The sequence below is a fragment of the Orycteropus afer genome, unplaced genomic scaffold, assembly GCF_000298275.1.
Source record: "Orycteropus afer afer isolate SDZICR_OR568_19922 unplaced genomic scaffold, OryAfe1.0 scaffold00100, whole genome shotgun sequence".
Taxonomy (NCBI): Eukaryota; Metazoa; Chordata; class Mammalia; order Tubulidentata; family Orycteropodidae; genus Orycteropus; species Orycteropus afer.
The window spans coordinates 8,948,322-8,969,085 of NW_006921687.1; the positions used below are offsets into that span (position 1 = coordinate 8,948,322).

General features: G+C 39.0%; 1 protein-coding gene across 1 annotated transcript in view; it reads left to right on the plus strand.

Annotated features, from left to right (window-relative positions):
• TMTC1 (transmembrane O-mannosyltransferase targeting cadherins 1) overlaps positions 1 to 20,764 on the plus strand; it is a 458,384-nt gene that overhangs the window by 296,408 nt on the left and 141,212 nt on the right. Inside the window, exon 7 of the mRNA XM_007943177.1 lies at positions 2,930 to 3,051. Coding sequence (XP_007941368.1) covers positions 2,930 to 3,051 — 122 coding nt within the window. The remainder of the gene's footprint in view (positions 1 to 2,929; positions 3,052 to 20,764) is intronic.

A 20,764-nucleotide genomic window follows, 5' to 3' on the forward strand; every position in this document is an offset into this window, starting at 1 on the left:
AATCTGTGGTCAATGACATGAGACAAAGTATATGTGAACTGCTGTATGGAAAGTGAATTCGCTCTGTAAATCTTCACCCAAATCACAATAAATAAAATTAAATTAAAAAAAAAAAAAAATCTAGAGTGTCACTTCCACCAGGAAGCCCTGTGTACTACCCTAACCCTTGTCTCACATAGTATTTTCTTTCACCTGGAACATTTATACATTTATTGGTTTATTCTACTAAGCTGCAGTCTAAGCATGAGCTGAATACCAGTGATCATAACTGAGAAAAGCTCCCTGCCCTGGTGGAGCTTACAGTCTAGTGGGGAGAATAGATGTTGAGTGTAGTCAACATGCATATGAGAATGTCATTATAACTGGGATGATTATCATGAAGGAATAAACACTGCGATTGGAGGATGGAGAATTTGGTGGAAGAACCCAATAAACCTATGGTGGTGTACTTTTAATATTTGTACATCTGTCTTCTGAAGAAAGCTTGAGAGCTTCTTGACTCTCACTCCTGTCTCCATGTCACCAGCAGCAGTGAGTGTTCAGGGATCCTGTGCATTCAGGGGTTTCATGAACTTAAACACAAAGGAGGGACCAGGAAGGTCGGCTTCTGCTGTCACCTGAAACACACCTCAAAAATGGTTCCTTGCATCTGAGTAGCTGTTTAAGCAGTTAGGGTTTGATTGAGAAAAGGATATAAGTCAATCATAATGAGGAAGATGGCCTTTGGTCAGACAGGACTGTTGGGTATTAGGGTTGTGAAGTCGATGCCTATTTTGAATCCCTGGTGAGGGCTGTTCTCTAGTAACCAATGAGGGGCAGGGAGGCAGCTCGTTGGATAAAATACCACCCAGGATATGGATAATGGCTTGATCTGGGTTCTGTTAACACCACAGTCATCTTGACTTATATAGGATTAATAAGGTATATTGAATCCTCTTTAGAAATTCTTTGGGAAGACATGTGAATACTTTGTAAGAAGTATTTCAGTTTTTTAAAAGAATCAAAGAAGTATTCAACTCTCTCGAAAAAATAAAAGTACACCTATAAGAGAACATCAACCCATTACTCCAAAATATGTTCAAGCTTAGTGAGTAACACTCAACAAGACACTATTCTCTGGGATTTATTTTCAATGTTAGCAAGATGTAATATTCTTGATGTCACAGATCCTTATGAAGATGTTTATTAATTTTTTTTCACTTAAATATTTTAAGTTCTTAAACTGAAAGATACTTTTTAAGCTCAAAGTATAATCTAAATTACAAAGATAGCCTGCAGCTTTTAAGTAAAATGAATTTGTTCCTTTTTTTTTTTTTGCTTTATTTTTCAATTTTGGTGGGTCATAGAAATATCTTATTGTGTCCGTGTGACTTAAAGTCTTGTTATGCAAGCTATTTTTTTTCTTCTTTTAATCCAAAGAGTATGGTTTCTTTAGATAAAAAAATGAAATCATTACTTACAGAACCATTAATTATTTAAGAGAAATGGTCTAAAGCACATTTGTTCATGTGGAATCAATCTCAATAATTTTATTACTCTATTATGTTTTAGCTAGTAAAACAAATATTTTAATAAACTCCAGGTGAAGATATCCCAAGATGCTTACAATCCCTTACTTTGTATTCTTAAAGTGTTTGTAGTTTGCATTAAAAAACTAAAAAAAAATTCACTGCCGAAATTCTTTTATTTATTCTTTTATAATTATTAATGCTAACAATAGACTTTTAAATGTTCGTAGGAAACATTACAATTAAAAAATGGATTATGGGAGGCTCTACCTGATTTTCTTGTTAAATGTTATTTTAAAAAGGAAAAATAATACCGTCCCATACTTTAAGGTCTGTTTTAAAAATAAGCCTGTCTTTAAACACATCTATACTGTACACTCACATGGAAATACAAACTCCTTCTTTACAGTTTCCATTACATATATCATTAGTAATAAACAGACATTTTTTCTATTAATTATGTGACAGGAAATCTTTTTGGATTAAATCTGGTAGTGTAGTACCTAAAGCACTTGACTGCTAACCAGGAGGCTGGCAGTTCAAACCCACAAGCCACTCTTCGGAAGGAAGGTTGGGCAATCTACTTCTGTAGTGATACCACCTCGGAAACCCAAAGGAGGGGTCGCTATAAGTCTGGCCAACTCGAGGGCACATAACAACAACAACATATAAAATATCAGAGAATGGTGCTTTATCAATTTAATAAATTTTTAAAATTATTTTTAATTCCAAAATATTTCATGAAATAAATAGTTGCTTACTGACTTAATTTAATAGATGGCTAGAAACGCTGGCTCAAATTTACCCTCATTGAAGTCAGAAGTAAAGTTATCGGTTAACATTTAATTTCCTTTATACTAAACTTTGCTTCTCCTAGTGCCCTTTTTTTTCCCCCTTAATACAGTCTGTTCCCTATGGAGCAGTTCTACTGTGCACATATGGGGTCATGTTGAGTCACAGTTGACTCGACAGTGAACAACAACGACAATAACAACATTTCTGAGAGGACAGTAATTCAATTCTCCTTGAAACCTTAGAGTGATTGAATCCACATGATTTGCTCCCTGCAAACTAGGTGCCTGGGGGATAGGAATTTTGAAAGGGGCCAGAACCAGGAAGCAGGATTGCTGCAGGGTGGACCCAGAACAAAGTATGATGGTCTCTGATTGTATCCTGCAAATATCACATGTTTCTGGGTGGCAAATGTGTGTCAGAGTTACATATGAATGTTCTGACATGCCAGAGGTTTTAGCCTGGGGTCTTTCTCTGTTAACTTAAGCACAGTGATCAAAAGGTTTACGTTGGTCTAATTTATTCATTCCTTCCATGAAAACTTGGCAATGAGAAAGAGGCATGTTGAAATGCTGACTGAAGTGCAATGAAACAAAAATTAATTTATCCTTCACTATTGTGTGTTTCAGAGACTGGAGCACAAGGAAGTTTTGGTGGGCTTGTTATTCCTGGTTTTCCCGTTCATTCCAGCCAGCAATCTCTTCTTCAGGGTGGGTTTTGTGGTGGCCGAGAGAGTCCTTTACATGCCTAGGTAATTATTGCACATGATTTGCTCTTTAACGAGACCTGCCCTCTGTCACCAACATTTATAGTTCCAGAGAGATGGTCCTGTGTGTATAACAATTATATCCTTGTGGAGCCAAGGTTTTCATTACCTCAGCTTTAAAAACCGCCACACACAAGGTTGGATGAAATCAAGTTTATAATGGTTTACCTCTAGTTGAAAGCTTCAATGTGAAATGCCTACTTGAATATATTCGGGATTTTAGCAGCAGTTGTTTACAAAATGTCTTTGTCCAAACATCTATGTTTTATTAAACATAATTACAGTTCAGGAATATTTATTGCATAAAATTATTAATTATGTTAAGTAGCATAATTATAATTAATCTCTACCTATCTTCTGCCTAGGAGCTCTGGTAGCATAGTGCCCGGCACTTGACTGCTAACCAGAAGGCTGGTGGTTCAAACCCACCAGCCTCTCCTCAGAAGGAAGATGGGGCAATCTACTTCCGTAGTGATACTGCCTTGGAAACCCAAGGAGGGGTCGCTATGAGTTGGGTCCGACTCGACAGCACATAACAACAACAACATCTTCTGCCTACCTTCTTGCTTTGGTTTCTTCCTTCATTTTTGTCTTTCCCTCTTTTTTTAAAAATTATGATTTGGGTGAAAGTTTACAGAGTACATTCATTTTCCATGCAGCAATGCATAGATATTTTGTTTCATGACACTGAAAGCAATCCCCATAATGTAACAATCTCTTCCTATTTCCTCCCTGTACTTACCTCTTCCCAGTTTCCTTCTTTTTATGTTTCTTTTCTGTTTAATTAAAAATGGGAACCGTCTCCAAAACACTTATCCTTGAGAAAAAAAACTGTTGAAAAATTATAAAGAGCATTCAGATTTGTGTGATGAGGTGATATGGACTTACCTCTGAATATCTGAACTGTGCTGAAGCTTGTCTGTTCTTTTGTCTTATTCACATGTCATCATTCCAAGGCCACATTTCTCTTCAGATGCCTGGAAATGGCCCTGAATCAGACAAAAAAAAAAAAAAAAAAAGTACCGTCGAGTTGGATCCGACACATAGCAACCCCTCCTTGGGTTTCCGAGGCAGTATCACTACAGAAATAGATCACCCAGCCTTCCTTCCAAGGAAGGCATTCTTAATTCTATTATTTATTGATTATGTGACCTTGAAGAAGACACAGAGTTTCTTTGCACCCAGGTTGTCTCATTTTTTAAAATAGAGAATTTAATAAACGCTAAATTACATACTTTTATGAGCTTGTATATATATACATGCATATATATATATTTTGTAAAGGGCAGTATTGTAAACAAAAGTGTTTTAAGGAAATCATTTATTTATGATACTGAGCTAGATGTTTAAAAATCATGTAATTAGAAATGAATGTCATAATACTTGATTCTTCTAAAACCAGGGACTTAACACCATTCTTGAGTCTTTGTAGTATCTTGTTTTAACTTAATTAAGAGAAGGGCAACCCTTAATTTGCTTTATGTGTCCTCAGTACAATTTGAGAAGTAAATTATTGCTTACAAAGTACTATTTGATACAGATAAACATACAACACTAATATGATAGCAGTCTTATGAGGCTTTGCCAAAAGCAAGGAATATGCCCGTATTATAGAAGGGCAAAATAGAGTATCAGTCTCTGTTCTAGATGTTTTTGCGTTAAGCCAGGTCCAAGTAGCTTGAATCAGCTTTTTTTTTCTCTGTGGTATTGACATTCCCAAGTAGAATCTATATTTATTCTCCATTCAAAATATATTCTTAGAGCACATTTGCTAGACATGGTATGCTAGAATCTGATACTACAAAAACAAGTGAACCTCACTATCTGCCCTCAAAGAGTTTATCAACTGCTGACTAACACAATGCCACCATTCACTCTACATAAACATTTTGCACATCCTAATATCATTTAGAAGGAGCTCTGGTAGCGTAAGTGCCTAAGGCACTTGACTGCTAACCAGAAGGCTGGCGGTTCAAACCCACCAGCCACTCCTTGGAAGGAAGGTTGGACAATCTGCTTCTGTAGTGATACTGCCTCAGAAACCCAAGGAGTCAGGTCTGACTTGATGGCACACAATAATAACACCAACAACAATATCATTTAGAGAAACTCTGGTGGTACAATGGTTATGCACTCAGCTGCTAACCAAAAGGTTGGGAGTTCAAACCTACCAGCTACTCTGTGGGAGAAAGATGTGGCAGTCTGCCTCTGTAAAGATTTATAGCCTTGGAAACCTCATGGGCCAAGTCGATCCCGACTCATAGCGACCCCTCTTTGGGTTTCCGAGGCGGTATCTCTACAGAAGTAGATTGCCCAATCTTCCTTCTATGAGTCAGAACCAATTCAGTGGCAACAGGTTTGTTTTTTAATATCCTTTAAGAGTCCTTGGAGCTCTGGTGGCAGAGTGCCTAAGGCATTTGACTGCTAACCAGAAGACTGGTGGTTCAAACCCACCAGCCACGCCTCAGAAGGAAGACTGGGCAATCTATTTCCATAGTGATACTGCCTTGGAAACCCAAGGGGGGTCACTATCAGTTGGATCTGACTTATCCGACCGTGGTGGGTTTGGTTTTTGCTTTAAGAGTCCTTGGAATGGGTGGAGCAAGATAGCAAAGTTCCCCCAGCAACTAACTCACTGAACAATGAATAAAAGCAAGCACAGACAGATCTCAGAACTCTGTATGGCAGCTGGGGTGTTAGAGAGTCGGAATGAGTACAGAAGTAGACAGAGGAGGAGGGGACAGTACAGAAGCTGAGAGAACATACCCACCAAGATCATGCGCACTTGTTCTTTGCAGCCATATTGGGACAGGGCTGGGCAATACCCCAAAAAGGGAACACAGAAAGGAGGCTAATCTGAGGAAGATGTAGCCTGATTTTTTCAGCAGTACAAATTGGCCATGTGAGTTCATGGTCAGTTCATGGCAACTGGGAGGAAGTAAAGGGAGATTGTGGTTCTGCAAGAGAATGCTCTTGCTCTTGAATGTTACTGAGGTCTGATGACAGATGGGCACTAGGACTGGGAGGAACTGCAAGGGCAAGAGGGGAGGGAAGTATTTCAAACTGGCAGGTGACACAGAGGGAGCCAGTGGCTGGCTCCCTACCCACAGAGGGACAACTTGGGCACCTGTGCAAAGATGCCTGTAAGGGAAAGACATAGAGAGCACCCCACTTTCACCACAGGGAAGTTGAGCTCCACCACTTATGTCAGTATCTGCAACCAGCTACAACCCCCACTACACCCAAGTATGCATATTGAAAATCAAGCATCCAGATTTTTTTAATCAGGACTGAATAAAAAAAAACCTAAGAGTGACTTCTAGTCATTCTCAGGAGAAAATAATAAGCCAATTGACAGTAGATTGATTCTGACTCATAGAGATCCTATGGGGCAGAGTAGAGCTGCTCCATGGGGTTTCCAGGACTGTGAGCCTTTGTAGAGGCAAGCTGCCACATCTTTCTCCAGGGACATAAGGACACAAACAGACTGAAAGTAAAAGATGAGAGAAAATTATTCCATGTGATCAGTAAACAAAAAAGAACAGGGGAGCCATACTGATATCACATAAAATAGATTTTAAAACAAAATCTATTACAGGAGATAAAGAAGGACATCACATAATAGTAAAAGGGTCAATCTAGTAAGAAGACATAGCAATTATAAATACATATGCACCTAAGAGCAGTGCACCAAAATACATGAAACAAATACTAATATGAAAGGAGAAATAGACAACTCTATGATAATAAATAGTAGGAGACTTCAACACACCACTTTCAATTATAGACAGAACATTTAAAAAGAAGATCACTAAGGACATTGAGAACTTAAATAAAACCATAAGCCAATGGAACCTAATGGAAATATATAGAACACTCCCCACAGCATCAGAACAATACACATTCTTCTCCAGTGCACATAGATCATATTCTAGAATAGGCCATATGCTCAAACACAAAACAAGTGTCAATAAATTTTAAAAGATTGAAATTATACTAATCATCTTCTCTGACCTTAATGAAGCTAGAAATCAACAACAGGAAAAATAAGGAAAAAAAGATAAACACAAAAATAATATACTACTAAAAAGACTGTTAGGTCATAGAAGAAATCAAAAGTGAAAAATTTCCTGCAATCAAACAAAAATTAAAGAACAACATATCAAAACCTTAGGGAAACAGCAAAAGCAGTACTCCCAGGGAAATTCATAGCCATAAACTGTCTTTATTAAAAAAAGAAGAAAGATCCAAAGTCATTAACTTAAACTGACAACTTAAACAAAGAAGGAAGAGCAAAAGGCACAAAAAGCTACTAAATAATAATAATAATAGTAATGATAATCAAGGAAGAAATAGAAAAACAATAGAAAAATCAACAAAGCCAGAAGTTGGTTCTCTGAAAGGATCAATGAAATAGACAAATTACTGGCTAGATTTACCAAAAAGAAAAACAGAAGAGGCAAATAGCCAAAATAAGAAATGAAATTGCTGATGTTATAGCTGACCCAACAGAGATTTAAAAAAAGATCCTAACTGATAACTATGAAAATTTGTATTCTCACAAACTTGAAAACCAACTGAAGTAGAAATTCCTAAAAATATACTACCTACCCAAACTTGTTGGCAAACAACAACAACAGCCCAAACTAACATTAACAGAGGTAGAAATTTTAAACAGACCCAATTCAAAATAAGAGATTGAAGATGTCATCAACAAAACTGCCAGCAACAACAACAAAAGCCCAGGACCAATTGACCACACTAGGAAATTCTACCATTCAGAGAAGACTTGACACTAACTTTACTCAATCTCTTCAAACACAAAGAAGAGGAAAGAATACTACCAAACTCTTTTTATGAAGTCAGCATACCTGTGATTCTTAAACCAAAAGGCAAAAATATCACAAACAAAGAAAATTACAGAATAGTGATGAGACTGCTTAATGTAACATGCATAGACCTGGAGGGCATAATGCTAAGTGAAATAAGACAAGCATATAAGGACATATATTGTATGATCCCTCTTTAATAAGAAGACAAGAATGGATGTATAGAGAGAGACCAATGTTCATTGGTGGATACCAAGGAAAGGAGGAGGAAGGGGAAAGTACACTATAGATCACAGAGGAATTATTATTAATTATTATTATTGGTGATAGGAAAAGTGGCACTGACATGGATGTAGTGAGCACAGCACAACCAAAGTAAAATCACATATGGATGGGTATAGGTGTATTGGCGTATGAGTAGAATGAGAAAAAATGTGGAACAGAACTCAAATTCTTACTTCTTGTTGTTGTTGTAATGTGCCGTCGAGTCGGACCCGACTCATAGCGATCCCTCCTTGGGTTTCCGAGGTGGTATCACGATTGAAGTAGATTGCCCAACCTTTCTTCCAAGGAGTGGCTGGTGGATTTGAACCGCCAGCCTTCTGGTTAGCAGTCAAGTGCCTTACAGTATAGAACAGAGGACTCCCTGAGGCTGTCATTTTGAGACACTCTTTAAATCTAGAACCAAGACTGTCCCTTGAGATCACCTTTTAGTGAAATAGAGTGCACACAAAAACAAAGGATATACCTGTAAGATTGGTGCTCTATTTAAAAACCATCAGTATGAGACCAAATGGACAGCAGTTACGCAAAAGCAAAGATGAAAATATAAGGGGGCAGGGAATCTAGAGTACTGGAAACACAAAAACAATACACTACTAAAAAACTATTAGGTTCTAAAACTATTAGAACCCAATTACAGTAAGTCCCCAAGTTAAGAACATCCCACTTATGGACAACTACTACTTAAGAACGGACTGCTAGAAAGCCTACTATATTAAATACAATGGTTCATAATAATGAACACCCACATTACTTTGCGACACTCATGAAAACACTGTGCAGCTTCAGCAGTTCGTGATAACATGGAAAGAGAACACTGTCCACCTTTTTAAGTTGAATCATGTTGCCGGTAAACACTGTGTCGAGTGTGTAACTTTGTATTTATCTTAAATTCTCCTCTTTTTTCTCCTTGTTACCATGCCTCCAAAGCATAAATCCAATGCAAATGCTGGTGTTCCATCAAAGAAAAGGAAAATGATCATGACTGGAAATAAAGTGGAAATAATAAAGCACTCAGAGGGAAGTGAATCACCATTGGTCATTGGAAAAGCATAAGGCTACAATTGGTCAAAGATTGGAACAATTTTAAAGGATAAAGTGAGAATAATGGAGCATGTGAAAGTCTCTGTCTCAATGAAAGCTACAATTACTACCAAGTATTGCAGTGGTTTAATTATTGAAGTGGAAAGGCTATTGGTAATTAGTTAGATAATCAAAATCAGCATAACATGCCTATTAGCTTTACTTTAGTGCAAGAATAGGCTCAAAGCCTTTTCAATGATTTGAAAGCTGCACATGCTGCAAGTGAAGGTGATTGTGATAAGGAATTTGTTATGAGCACATGGTGGCTCAATAATTTCAGAGTAAGGACAAATTTACAATATTAAAGTCCAATGTGAAGCAGGGATTGCCAGTGTAAGTGCTGCAAGTGGTTTTCCTGAAGTGTTGACAAAAATTATTGAGGAGGGATGTTATATACCATACCAAATATTTAATGTAGATGAGACTGACTTATGGGGGGTTGGGTGGAGCTTGAAAAGATCTACATTTTGAAAGAGGGAAAATAAATCTACCATAGATTCACAAGATAGGCTAATGGTATTGACTGGAGGTGATGTAGCTGGGGATTTCAAGCTCAAGCCTTTGCTTGTGTATCACTTCCTAAATCTGAGAGCATTTTGCTGTATCATTAAGGCATGCCTTCCCATTATTTAAGGAGCTCGGGTGGTGTGTTAGACTGGGTTCTCTAGAGAAACAAAAACCAGCAAAGCTTATATATATATGAAGAGAGAGAGAAATTTATCTTAGGAAAACTGCTCAAAATGTATAGAAGCCGGCAAATCCAAAGTCCTTAGAGGAAACATCAGGCTGGAGGCTTTTCTTAGCTTCTGCAACTGCAGGGGGCTGAGAAGCTCAAGGCTGGCAGGCAGTACACTGGCTGTTGACTCCAACGAAAGATGAATTGGCCATTTAGAACACAGTCATCCAATCCCATCATGGGAACAACCACACAGAACTGGAGTCCAGCCAAGTTGACACACACCTCCAAATATCACAGGTGGCATAGTGAATAAGGCATTTGGCTGCTAACCAGAAGTTCAGTGGTTCAAACTCAACAGTTGGTCTGAGGGAGGAAGATGAGGCACTTCTGTAAAGATTTACAGTACTAGGTTTCCAAACCCAGTGGCAGTTGCTATGAGTTAGAATAGCAAGGCTTGAGTTACAGTTGCCATCTTTGAAGACTTCTTGAACCATTCTTGAACCATTTTGTCCCTGCTGTTAAACATTATTGCTTGGCCAACAAAATTCCTTTTAAGATTCTGCTAGTGCTTCACAGCACAGCTAGACAGCCAAGCACTGTAGATGCTCTTCACCCCATTGTAAAAGTTGTATTTTCACCCTCAACATGACAGCACTACTTCAGGCAATGGGCCAGGAAATCATAGCCTCCTTCAAGGCCTAGTAGTTATAGCAGACATTCTCAACAGCAGTCAGGGCCACCCAAGATGATGTGAGGAGTTTAAGGGGATTCTGAAGTTCTGGAATTATGACATCTATGATGTTATCAAAAATATTGCAGGTTCTTGTGATTTGGTAAAGCAGTCAGATATGGAAGGAATGTGGAACAAATTTTACCCCCAATTCATGCATGCTTTTCAGAGTTTTACAGATGACATTGCTGAAGCCAGGCAAGTTGTAGTTGATACTCAGTTAGACATCAGTGAAAAAGATGTCAGAGAGTTACTTGACTCCCATGCTGAAGAAATAACCAGGGAAGACCTCATGGAACTAGAGCAGCAGATGATAGCATATGAGGAAGAAGACTGAGACTTAAAACTTCCAGAACCGAAATTTTTTGATGAAAGAGTTAGCCAAGAGTTTTCGTCTCGTTGAAACAGGGACGCCAGAGTTGAAGAACAAGATCCTAATACAGAGAGGTTCACCAAAGTTTACCATTCAGTTTCTGAGTCACCTGCTACAAGTCTGTTTGTGATGGGAAAAAGAAATGCTCTGTGTAAACTGTCCTCAACACCTACTTCAGGAAATTGAAATTGACTGCAATAGTAATAGTTCCCTCCCACCACTGACCCCTGTCTCCAGCCGCAGAATCAAACCTTGACTCTAGCATCAGGTCCATCCTCTTGAACAACAGACCTGTTATCTTCAACAGTAGCCTTCTCTCCATCATCTTCTCCTGCATCATCCAGTTATTGTTACCATAATGTTAACTCTTGAATACCCCCTTCCCAGCATGCAAGACACAGATGGAATGAGACTATTAAGTATTAACCTTTAACCATGATCCTTTTTCTCTTTTTTTCTATCTAAACTGTTTTAAGAACTGTTTCTTTAATTTTTTTTATTCAGTATTGTATACCTATATAAATAGCTACACATAGATTCTCTCTTCAGTACATTACCATATGTAATTACTTCTATTATTACTGTATTAATATTATTATGTACTATATTGGTTGTGAAGGAGCTCTGGTAGTGTAGTGCCTAAGGCATTTGACTGCTAACCAGAAGGTTGGGAGTTCAAACCCACCAGCCACTCCACAGAAGAAAGACTGAGCAATCTACTTCCATTAAGATTTACTGCCTCAGAAACCTAAAGGAGGTCACTATGCATCAGAATTGACTCAACAACACTGAGGTTTTCCTGCTAAAGAGGCATGGAGACAGCATCTTTTGACCTCCTATAACTATACAAGAAGACGACAGAATCACCATCCAAAGACCAACTCCTGTTCTTATGAGGCCAGACATGCCGCCACCCTCTAACCCTCTTACTAACCTCGTCACCTCCTGCAGCACCCACGACCTCTCTGCTGGGTTCAGTAATTCACTGCAGTGGCCACACAGAACACACATATAATAGGGCTTATTAGGGAAGCAGTGGGCTACAATTCAAGTTCAAGAATGCCCTCAGTCTCTCTCAGCTGGCCATCTCTCAGTCTCTCAATAACACATCTCTCTCGCATCTCTCTCTCTCAGCAGCACGTTTCTCCCACATCTCTCTCTCAGCAGCACATTTCTTTCAGCAGTGCATCTCTCTCAGCCAGTAGTCAGAGAGACGACTTCTGCCTCTAGGAGGGCTCTTTTTGAGTCTGGCAGAGTGCCCAAAACCAACCAATCCCAACAGCAGAATTCTACACACCTGAGAGAGCCAACTTCCTGGAAGATTGCTTCGTGTTGCTCCAACAGAAATATACCAGGTGGAGAACCTTAACAATCAGCTACTCAGTTGCTCATGGCAAAATGGGAGTTACAAATACTATGGCTAGAAAAAGCCATATAATGTAATTTACTATACCACACTTCCTCATTTTTTCTCCCTTTCTATCATGATCCATCTAGTGTGGTCTTGATCAGAATGTTCAATAGTGGTAGCCAGGCACCATCTAGTCCTTCTGATGTCAGGATAGAGGGGGCCATGGTTCATGCAGATAATTAGTCCTGTAGACTGGTTCCTTCTGTGAGTCTAGGGTTTCCTTCTTTCTCTTTTGCTTCAGATAGGTTGAGACCAATAATTGTGTCTTAGATGGCTGCTTACAAGCTTATGATCGCAAACACTACTCACCAGATTAGGATGTAGAACCTAAATTTTATGGACTATATTATGCCAGTTGATTGAGATGTCCCCTGAAAGTATGACCCTAAGTCTTCAAAACAAGAAAAGTAATCCTGTGATGTAATTGGTTATGTCTAAGAAGTACCAATTTCTGTGACCTTCATTTGTTTTATTTTGTGTGTATATATAAGGAGCTCTGGTAGCATAGTGCCGAAGGCATTTGACTGCTAACCAGAAGATTAGCATTAACCACTCACCAGCCACTCTGTGGAAGGAAAACTGGGCAATCTACTCCCGTAAAGATTTAGCACCTTGCAAACCCAAAGGGGGTTGCTATGAGTTGGAATTGACTCAACGGCAGTGAGTTTTGTTTGTTTTATATATATATATATATACACACACACATACATACATATATATATGAACTTATATGTATACATGTGACCTTTTGTATATGTATGTTTTCATAAAGTTATATAAGTGTACATATGTATACTTATATGTATACATATAAATACACACATGTATTTTGGTGGTGGTTGTAAAATTATATATAGTATAGCATTTACCTAAATATCTTGTGTATGTGTGTGTGTGTGTGTGTGCACATGTGCAACCAGTTATCTTGGTTAAGCTGCATACTTCTCCCATACCCAGTGCTATCTCTTCCATTGTCATAAGTAAAAAGTGACTACTATCTAGAGAATGAGGAGCTCTGGTAGCATAGTGGCTAAGACACTTGCCTGCTAACCAGACGGCTGGTGGTTCAAACCCACCAGCCACTCCTCGGAAGGAAGGTTGGGCAATCCTACTTCCATAGTGATACTGCCTTGGAAACCCAAGGAGGGGTCGCTATGAGTCGGGTTTGACTCGACGGCACATAACAACAACAACAACATCTAGAGAATGAATCTCCCCTGCTCTCACACACCTTTGGTGTAACCACCAATGAATGTTGGTCTCTGGATGTATAGCTGTTCTTTTCATTTTTATACAAGTGAGATCATAATATTTGTCCATTTTTAATGACTGCTTTACTCAGCATAATATCCTCTAAGTCCATCCATGTCCAAAGATGTTTTGGGAACTAATCATTCTTTATGGCTTTATATGATTGTATTGTGTGTATGTACCACATTTTATTTATCTTTTCATCTGTTGATGGGCACTTAGGTTGTTTCCATCTTTTGGCTATTGTTGGCAACTGGTTTTTTAATATTCTTTAAAATAGTATTCATTAATACTATTTTAATGTTAACTGTAGTAAAACTTTTACTGAGCCTTTATTATATGCCAAGCACTATACGCCTCAATATAAAGAAAACAGAAACTTCACGACTGGTCCAATAAACAGCTTCACGGTGGATGGAGAAAAGATTGAAGTTGTCAAGGATTTCATATTACTTGGTTCTATAATGAACCCAGTGGTAGTAGCAGTCAAGACATCAGATGCCATATTGCATTGGTCAAATCTGCTGCAAAAGACCTGTTTCAAGTGATGAAGAGCAAAGATGTCTCCTTGAAGACAAGGTGCACCTAACCTAAGTCATGGTATTTTCAATCACCTCTTATGCATGTGAGAGCTGGACAATGAATAAGGAAGACCAAGGAAGAATTGATGCTTTTGAGTTGTGGTTTTGGAGAAGAATACTAAGAGTACCATGGTCTGCTAAAAGGACTAACAAATCTGTCCTGGAGGAAGTGCAACCGGAATGCTCCTTGGAAGTGATAATGGCCAGACTTTGTCTTACCTACTTTGGTCATGTTGTCAGAAGGAACCATTCCCTGGAAAAGGATAGCATGTTTGGTAAAGTGGAGGGTCAGCGAGGAAGGGGAAGGCCCTCAACAAGATGGATAGATACAATGGCTACAATGATGGGCTCAAGTAAGGGGCAAGGATGCCCCTTGCCCATGGGCAAGGATCATGAGGCTGGCAGAAGACCAGGCAGTGTTTTGTTCTCCTCTGCATGCAGTTGCTATGAGTCACAGATGACTCGACAGCACCTAACAACAATAACAACAACAACATGTTAAGCACTTTATATTCATTGTATTGATTAATTCACATTATATTTACAGCATGTCCTGGAAGTCAGAGGGCCTGGGATCAAACTCCTACTTAAACATGAAGCACTATGCTTCTAACCTTCAGTTTCCTCATCTGTACAAAATGGGATATTAATATTATCCAATTCAACTAGATGATGTGAGATAATAATTTACATGAGTTAATTATCATTAAATGAGATGATCATTTAAAAATCTTAAAAAGCGTTTTACATTATCCATGGCCAAGAAATGTTAAGTATTATTATAGGCAATTAGAAGCTCTGGTGGTGCAGTGTACAAGTGTACTGGCTGCTATCCAGAAGGTTGGAGGTTTAAACCCATCAGCTGCTCCAGGGAAGTAAGATAGGGCAATCTACTTCTGTAAAGTTTTTCAACCTTAGGAACCCAGTGGAATTGCTATGAATTAGAATCAACTCGATGGCAGTGAGTTTTTATTATTGTCAGTATCAGCTCTTAAGGTAGTGGATACCATTTTTTCCTAATTTGGAAAAAACAAAAACTGCACTCTGAGAGGTTAAGTAACTTGCCTAAAGTGACACACCTAGTAAGTGTCAATGCTGGACTCAGAATCTTTGTCTACTGACAGATCTCTTACCTTCCAGACTGTATTGCTGCTCTATTAATAAAATCTTTGATTAAAAAAAAAAGAGAGAGAGAGGAATAATATCTAAATACAGGAAAGCACTTTAAGCTCAACTCCAGGGATTGTCAAAACTTGGTGTTTTCAAGAATCCTGATCAAGGAGTCTGAGTCCTGTGTGAGGAAGAATTGCAAGTGCAGCAAACTATTTTCTAGCCCATATCCAGGAGAATAGTGTATGAGGAAATGAAGACAAAATAAATGGCTGGAACTTTAAACAAGTGTTAAAAATGTAATTCTTCTCCAATAGACCCTTAGGTAAACATTATAGAAGCCCATAGTATTATCATCCATATGGGGTGATTACTTTTAAGTAAGGATAGTTGTGTCCTCCAAACCTCCCAGGACCATACCAGCTCTGGCTTTTCCGGTGCTGCCAAATCCTAAGTAACCTTTTCTCTGACTCCATTGTGTTTTCTCTAAAATAGACAAAATAATGTTCTTCTCCTTTTCCCCTGGGATTAAAATAAACTTGTGAAAATGAAGAAAGTATCAATATTACCAAGAGCAAGTTTCTCCTGCCTCTTAACAACTAGTTAGGATTTTGTTATACTTGGCAAACTTGGTGAAGAGACATCCAAAATCAATTGCAGTAGGCACGAATTCCTGCATTTACAAATGACAGCACTGACACAGTCGTCATTTTCCTAGATCTATCTTTACTACTATGGCTATTTTTCTGTGTGTTTTATAAAAACCACATTAGAATGCCTCAGATGCCTAAAATTTCTTAGAATTGATTACAGAGAAATAGTTGATGAAAGCTCTCAAAGTCATAGAATGTGACTGGATATCTATACAAATTCATTCAGATTAAGGGTGATTTATTCATATCAGTGCCAAATAGAAAAATTGCAAAGCTACTTTAAGGAAACTCAAATGAGTAGGAAAGGAAAAGAATAGACAGGAATAAACGCAGGCAGAAATGATAGTGTGCGATAGACCTTAACAAGAATAAGGTGAAACTGTTCACTATAGATTAGTAAGTAAGCACAAGTAAACCGGTGCCTAACTTGCTTACTGAATACTCCATCCCTGTCAGGGATTGTACATTTGAAGAGGATTTGATTCTGTAGGAAGGTGCTGTGGGTTCGAGAGAGACAGATGCCAGCCATACCTGGCAGCCATATGGTGAAAAACAGTGAAATTGTTCATTACAGGTGTATAAGTAAGCCTGTGCTTACCTTGCTTATTGGGTAATCTGACATTGGTAACTGACACTTTGGAAAGAGAAATAAAGTAACATTAAATTGCTTTATGCTGAGAAAGAGATGCTGTTTGTATTATATAAACTTATGGGCACGTGAAATGTGGAAAGTTTGAAAAATGTGACACTTTCATTTTCAATTTGGGGAAAAAATCTTTAAATCGTATCTATCAATTTGAAACAAAATTTTTAATGTTGCAAGGATCTCTATTGAAACAATACTTCAGTCTTTGTTTCTTGGTACGCAAAATGAGAAACATTGCTTCTGAACACATACTACTTCTGTTATCTGATGTTTGTGATTCCTTCTCATGACCCATCGTGCATATGCTTCTTCAGAATTAACGGGAGGTGAATGATGATTATTTTGCCAAATATTAAAATCAACAGAAAAATCATTTAATATGAACAGAGTTTTGCCAAATATTAAAATCAACTGAGAAATCATTTGATACTAACAGAAACTTACTTTAACAAGGTGTGAAATGTATGGTGGTGGTGGTGGTGGTGGTGGTGGTAGTGGTGACAGGGCATAGAGAAAGGGAAGATAATGAAGTTGTTCATAAAGTTAAATCTATGCAGCTTTGATATTATGAAACTATATCTTTCCTATGTTTTTGGCATTAAGATAGCTTTTCCTCATGACATGATGACAGCAACAACTTTTTGACAACCTTCTGTCAGCTCCTCCTCCTCCACCAAACCAAATTTTGGAATTTTTTTTTCCCCAAATTTTGGAAATGTTAATGGTTTAGGAAATCTATAACTCCATTAAGTGCTACTTCATGATCTCTGAGGCCTCTTCCGACACCCAAGTACAACTGTTTTGTGATTCAAAAGAACTTTGTGGAAAGCCTGTTTTTCCTTCTCTTTAAGATTTTGTCATGCATTGGGATGTGACTGCCTATATCTGCACAGTTTCAGCAGAATACACCAGTAGGGAAGGGCAGATGCATCTGTTGGAGTGAGGCAGGAAGGGGAGGCCATCCAGCTGCCATGTGGGACAGGCTCTGAAGGACCTGGCTGTGGTCACCAAGAGGTGGTCAGGCAAGCACTGATGTGGGGCCTCCACGATGGTAATGGAGCATCCTCATAAACAGGAGAACTAGCTGATGCTTAGAAGTTCACATTGGCATGCAGCAATAAGGAATGTATGTCAGGAGGAAATAAGGTTCCAGCCACTGAGGAGAAGCAATGTGAGCAATTCCAGGCCCCACTCTTCAAGGGGCTATAGTACAGGTAGCTTAACAAGAGAGACATGCAGTCTGTGAGAAGATCAGAAGTTTGCCTGCCCACATGATGTTGGAGTTGACACTTGAGCAGTGGGTACTAGCCTGTTATTTAAATAGGGCTCCAAAGTGGAGATGAGAATACCCCCAAGGCTGATTGGTGCCAGGTCCAGAATGTTGAGTCTCTCTGTCTAAGGCCATGATTGGTGCAGATGGGACGAGATAGAGCCATGAGTAACAAGAAAGTCTAGATTTTGAGGATGAGATACAGCAGTAGTAGGCAGCCCAGGAACCAGGTCAAACTATATATTCAGAAAGTCTTTGCTATTTTAGTTTCTTCTTTGTTTGAAATTCTCATAGTTCAACACATAAGAGGAACAGGAAAAAAAAATTAGACTTGTCAGAGAGGCACTCAACTGAAGACCTACAAAATAGATTTTTATACAGTGTTCACAGATACGAAGTCAGGAGCACCTGCTGAAATTATGTGTATATGTGTATAAGTATGTGTAAATACTGGCTGAATTTCCCAAGACCACTCAATTAGTTTTATCCCTGAATCCATTTTTCATGCATTTCTGTCATAGCCATCTTAAAACAAAAAAAAAAGATTCTCTAAGAAAAGGAGAAATGCCAGGCATAATTACACTAGGGAACAATAAAGTAAGATCACCCTAAGTTCTGAAGAGGAAGAACAAAGTAAAGATTAATGATATTATTGGAGGTGAAATGGTGGGAAAATTCAAAATTTGATAAAGAAAGTGTTTTACCTTAGGGAAATATTTTAATGCCTTAAAATGTGGTATGTTCAATGTCAGTCACCTCATTTTAAAAGAAAGCTGAGTTTCAAAATTTCTCATTGCTCTCTCCCTCTGTTCCTCCCCATATCTGCATTCCTCAGTGGGGCAAAGCAAGTATCAAGCAGTAAAAGGCTTTCTGCAGGTGTGTTAACCTATACTGGGGATTCAAAAGTTGATTAAGAGTCCTGGTACAGGCCACAACATGTATAATCCTTGAAAACATGCTGTGTGAAATAAGTTAATCACAAAATGGCAAACATTGCATGATCCCACTTATATGAAATAGGCAAACATTTAGAGACCATAGTTCATTGAAGCCCTGACAACACAGGGTTAAGCACTCAGCTGCTAACCAAAAGGTTGATGGTTCGAACCCACAAGTTGCTCCATTGGAGAAAGATGTAGTAATCTCCTTACATTAAGATTTACAGCCTTGGAAACCCTATGAGGCAGTTCTGCTTTGTCCAAAGGGTGACTCTGAGTCAAACTGACTCAACAGCACTGGGTAGTGGGTTATAGTTTGTTAGTGGTTACCAGGGAGAGAAGGGAAAAAGGGAGTCATTGTTTAGGGGGTTCTAAGTTACTGTCAGGAGTCCTGATGATGCAATGGTTAAGTGCTTGGCTACGAATTGAAAGACTGGCTGTTCAAACTCATCCGGAGGCTCCTTGGGACAACGACCTGGTGATCTGCTTCTGTAGAGACTTTAGCCTAGGGAACTGTGGGTCAGTTCTTCTCTGTCACAAGCAGTTGCTATGAATCAAAAATTGACTCAACAGCCCTTTAACAAGTTTCATTAAATGGTGGTACAATAATTTAGGATAGTTGTGATAGTTGTACAACATGATGAATATAATCAATGTCACTGAATTGTATATGTAAAAGTTGTTGAATTGGCAAATGTTTTGTTCTATTATATTTTCAGCACAATTGAAGAAAAAATGAATTAAAGTTTTATTTCAGAGTACCATGGGGTAAGAATGGAAATATTTTTTATTTAGTGGGTTTGTCCCCTTGCTCTGGCTGTGATGCATGAACTGTTCCATCCAACCGTTTGAGGCCTGACTGGAGAAGGTGTGAAATGTATGGACTAGACTTAGTCCATAAGGGCTGCCCTTGAGGGAAATGCCCAGTCAGAGAGAGTCCTGGGGTTCACCATGGGAGTGAGTTGTGTACAAAGGTCATGGCCAGGAAGGGAAGCAGGAAGAGATTGTTGAGGACCTGTGGTGCAGTGAAGTACTTGGTATGGTTCTTCTAGCCATGGTCTTTGTGACTCCCACCAGATTACTGGGTGGAACTATGCAAAAGTAAGATGCTTATAGCCCACCAAGGGGACTGGATACCTTGTTAATAATGTGAATCAGGTACATATCACCCTTGTGGGGGTGGTGTTGTTATATGCTGTCAAGTCGGACCCAACTCATAGCAACCCCTTCTGGGTTTCCAAGGCTGTATAACTTCGAAAGTAGATTGCCCAACCTTCCTTCTGAGCTTGTGGGGGTAGGACCATGCAAATAAGGTGTATGGAACCCTAATGTGGGGATTGATTAGTTTTGTATTCCACTAGGTTTACAGTGAGCCCTCCCAGAGGCAGAAGTGGGGGACAGGGAAGGGGAATCTCACTATTATCAAGACAGAGAAGAGCCAAGAGTGGAGCTCATCTCTGGACCCAAGATCCCTGCACTGAGACTATGGCAAAGAGATGGCAGAGAGACAACAGGAGCAGTGCCCACAGAACTGAGAGACTGGCATGAGTGACAAACTTGCAAGAAAGTGCCTGCCTTTGGGCAGGAGACTTCCTGGCAGAGTGATGGGCACTCTGTGGCATGCACCTATCAGCAGAGCTAAATAAGCTTTGTAACACTTGCCCAAGTAGGGCAGAGGCTAGGCCAAGAGGCTAAGGGCCAAAGAGAGGCATGCCTATGGGCACGGCAGAGGGGAGGCTGTCCTGATTGAAGAATTGTATCCGGAGCACACTTCTGGACCTGAATAGTAACCTGTTACTTCCCTATTAAACCCCATAATCATGAATATTGTCTGTGAGTTCTGTATGTTCATTGCAAAAAAT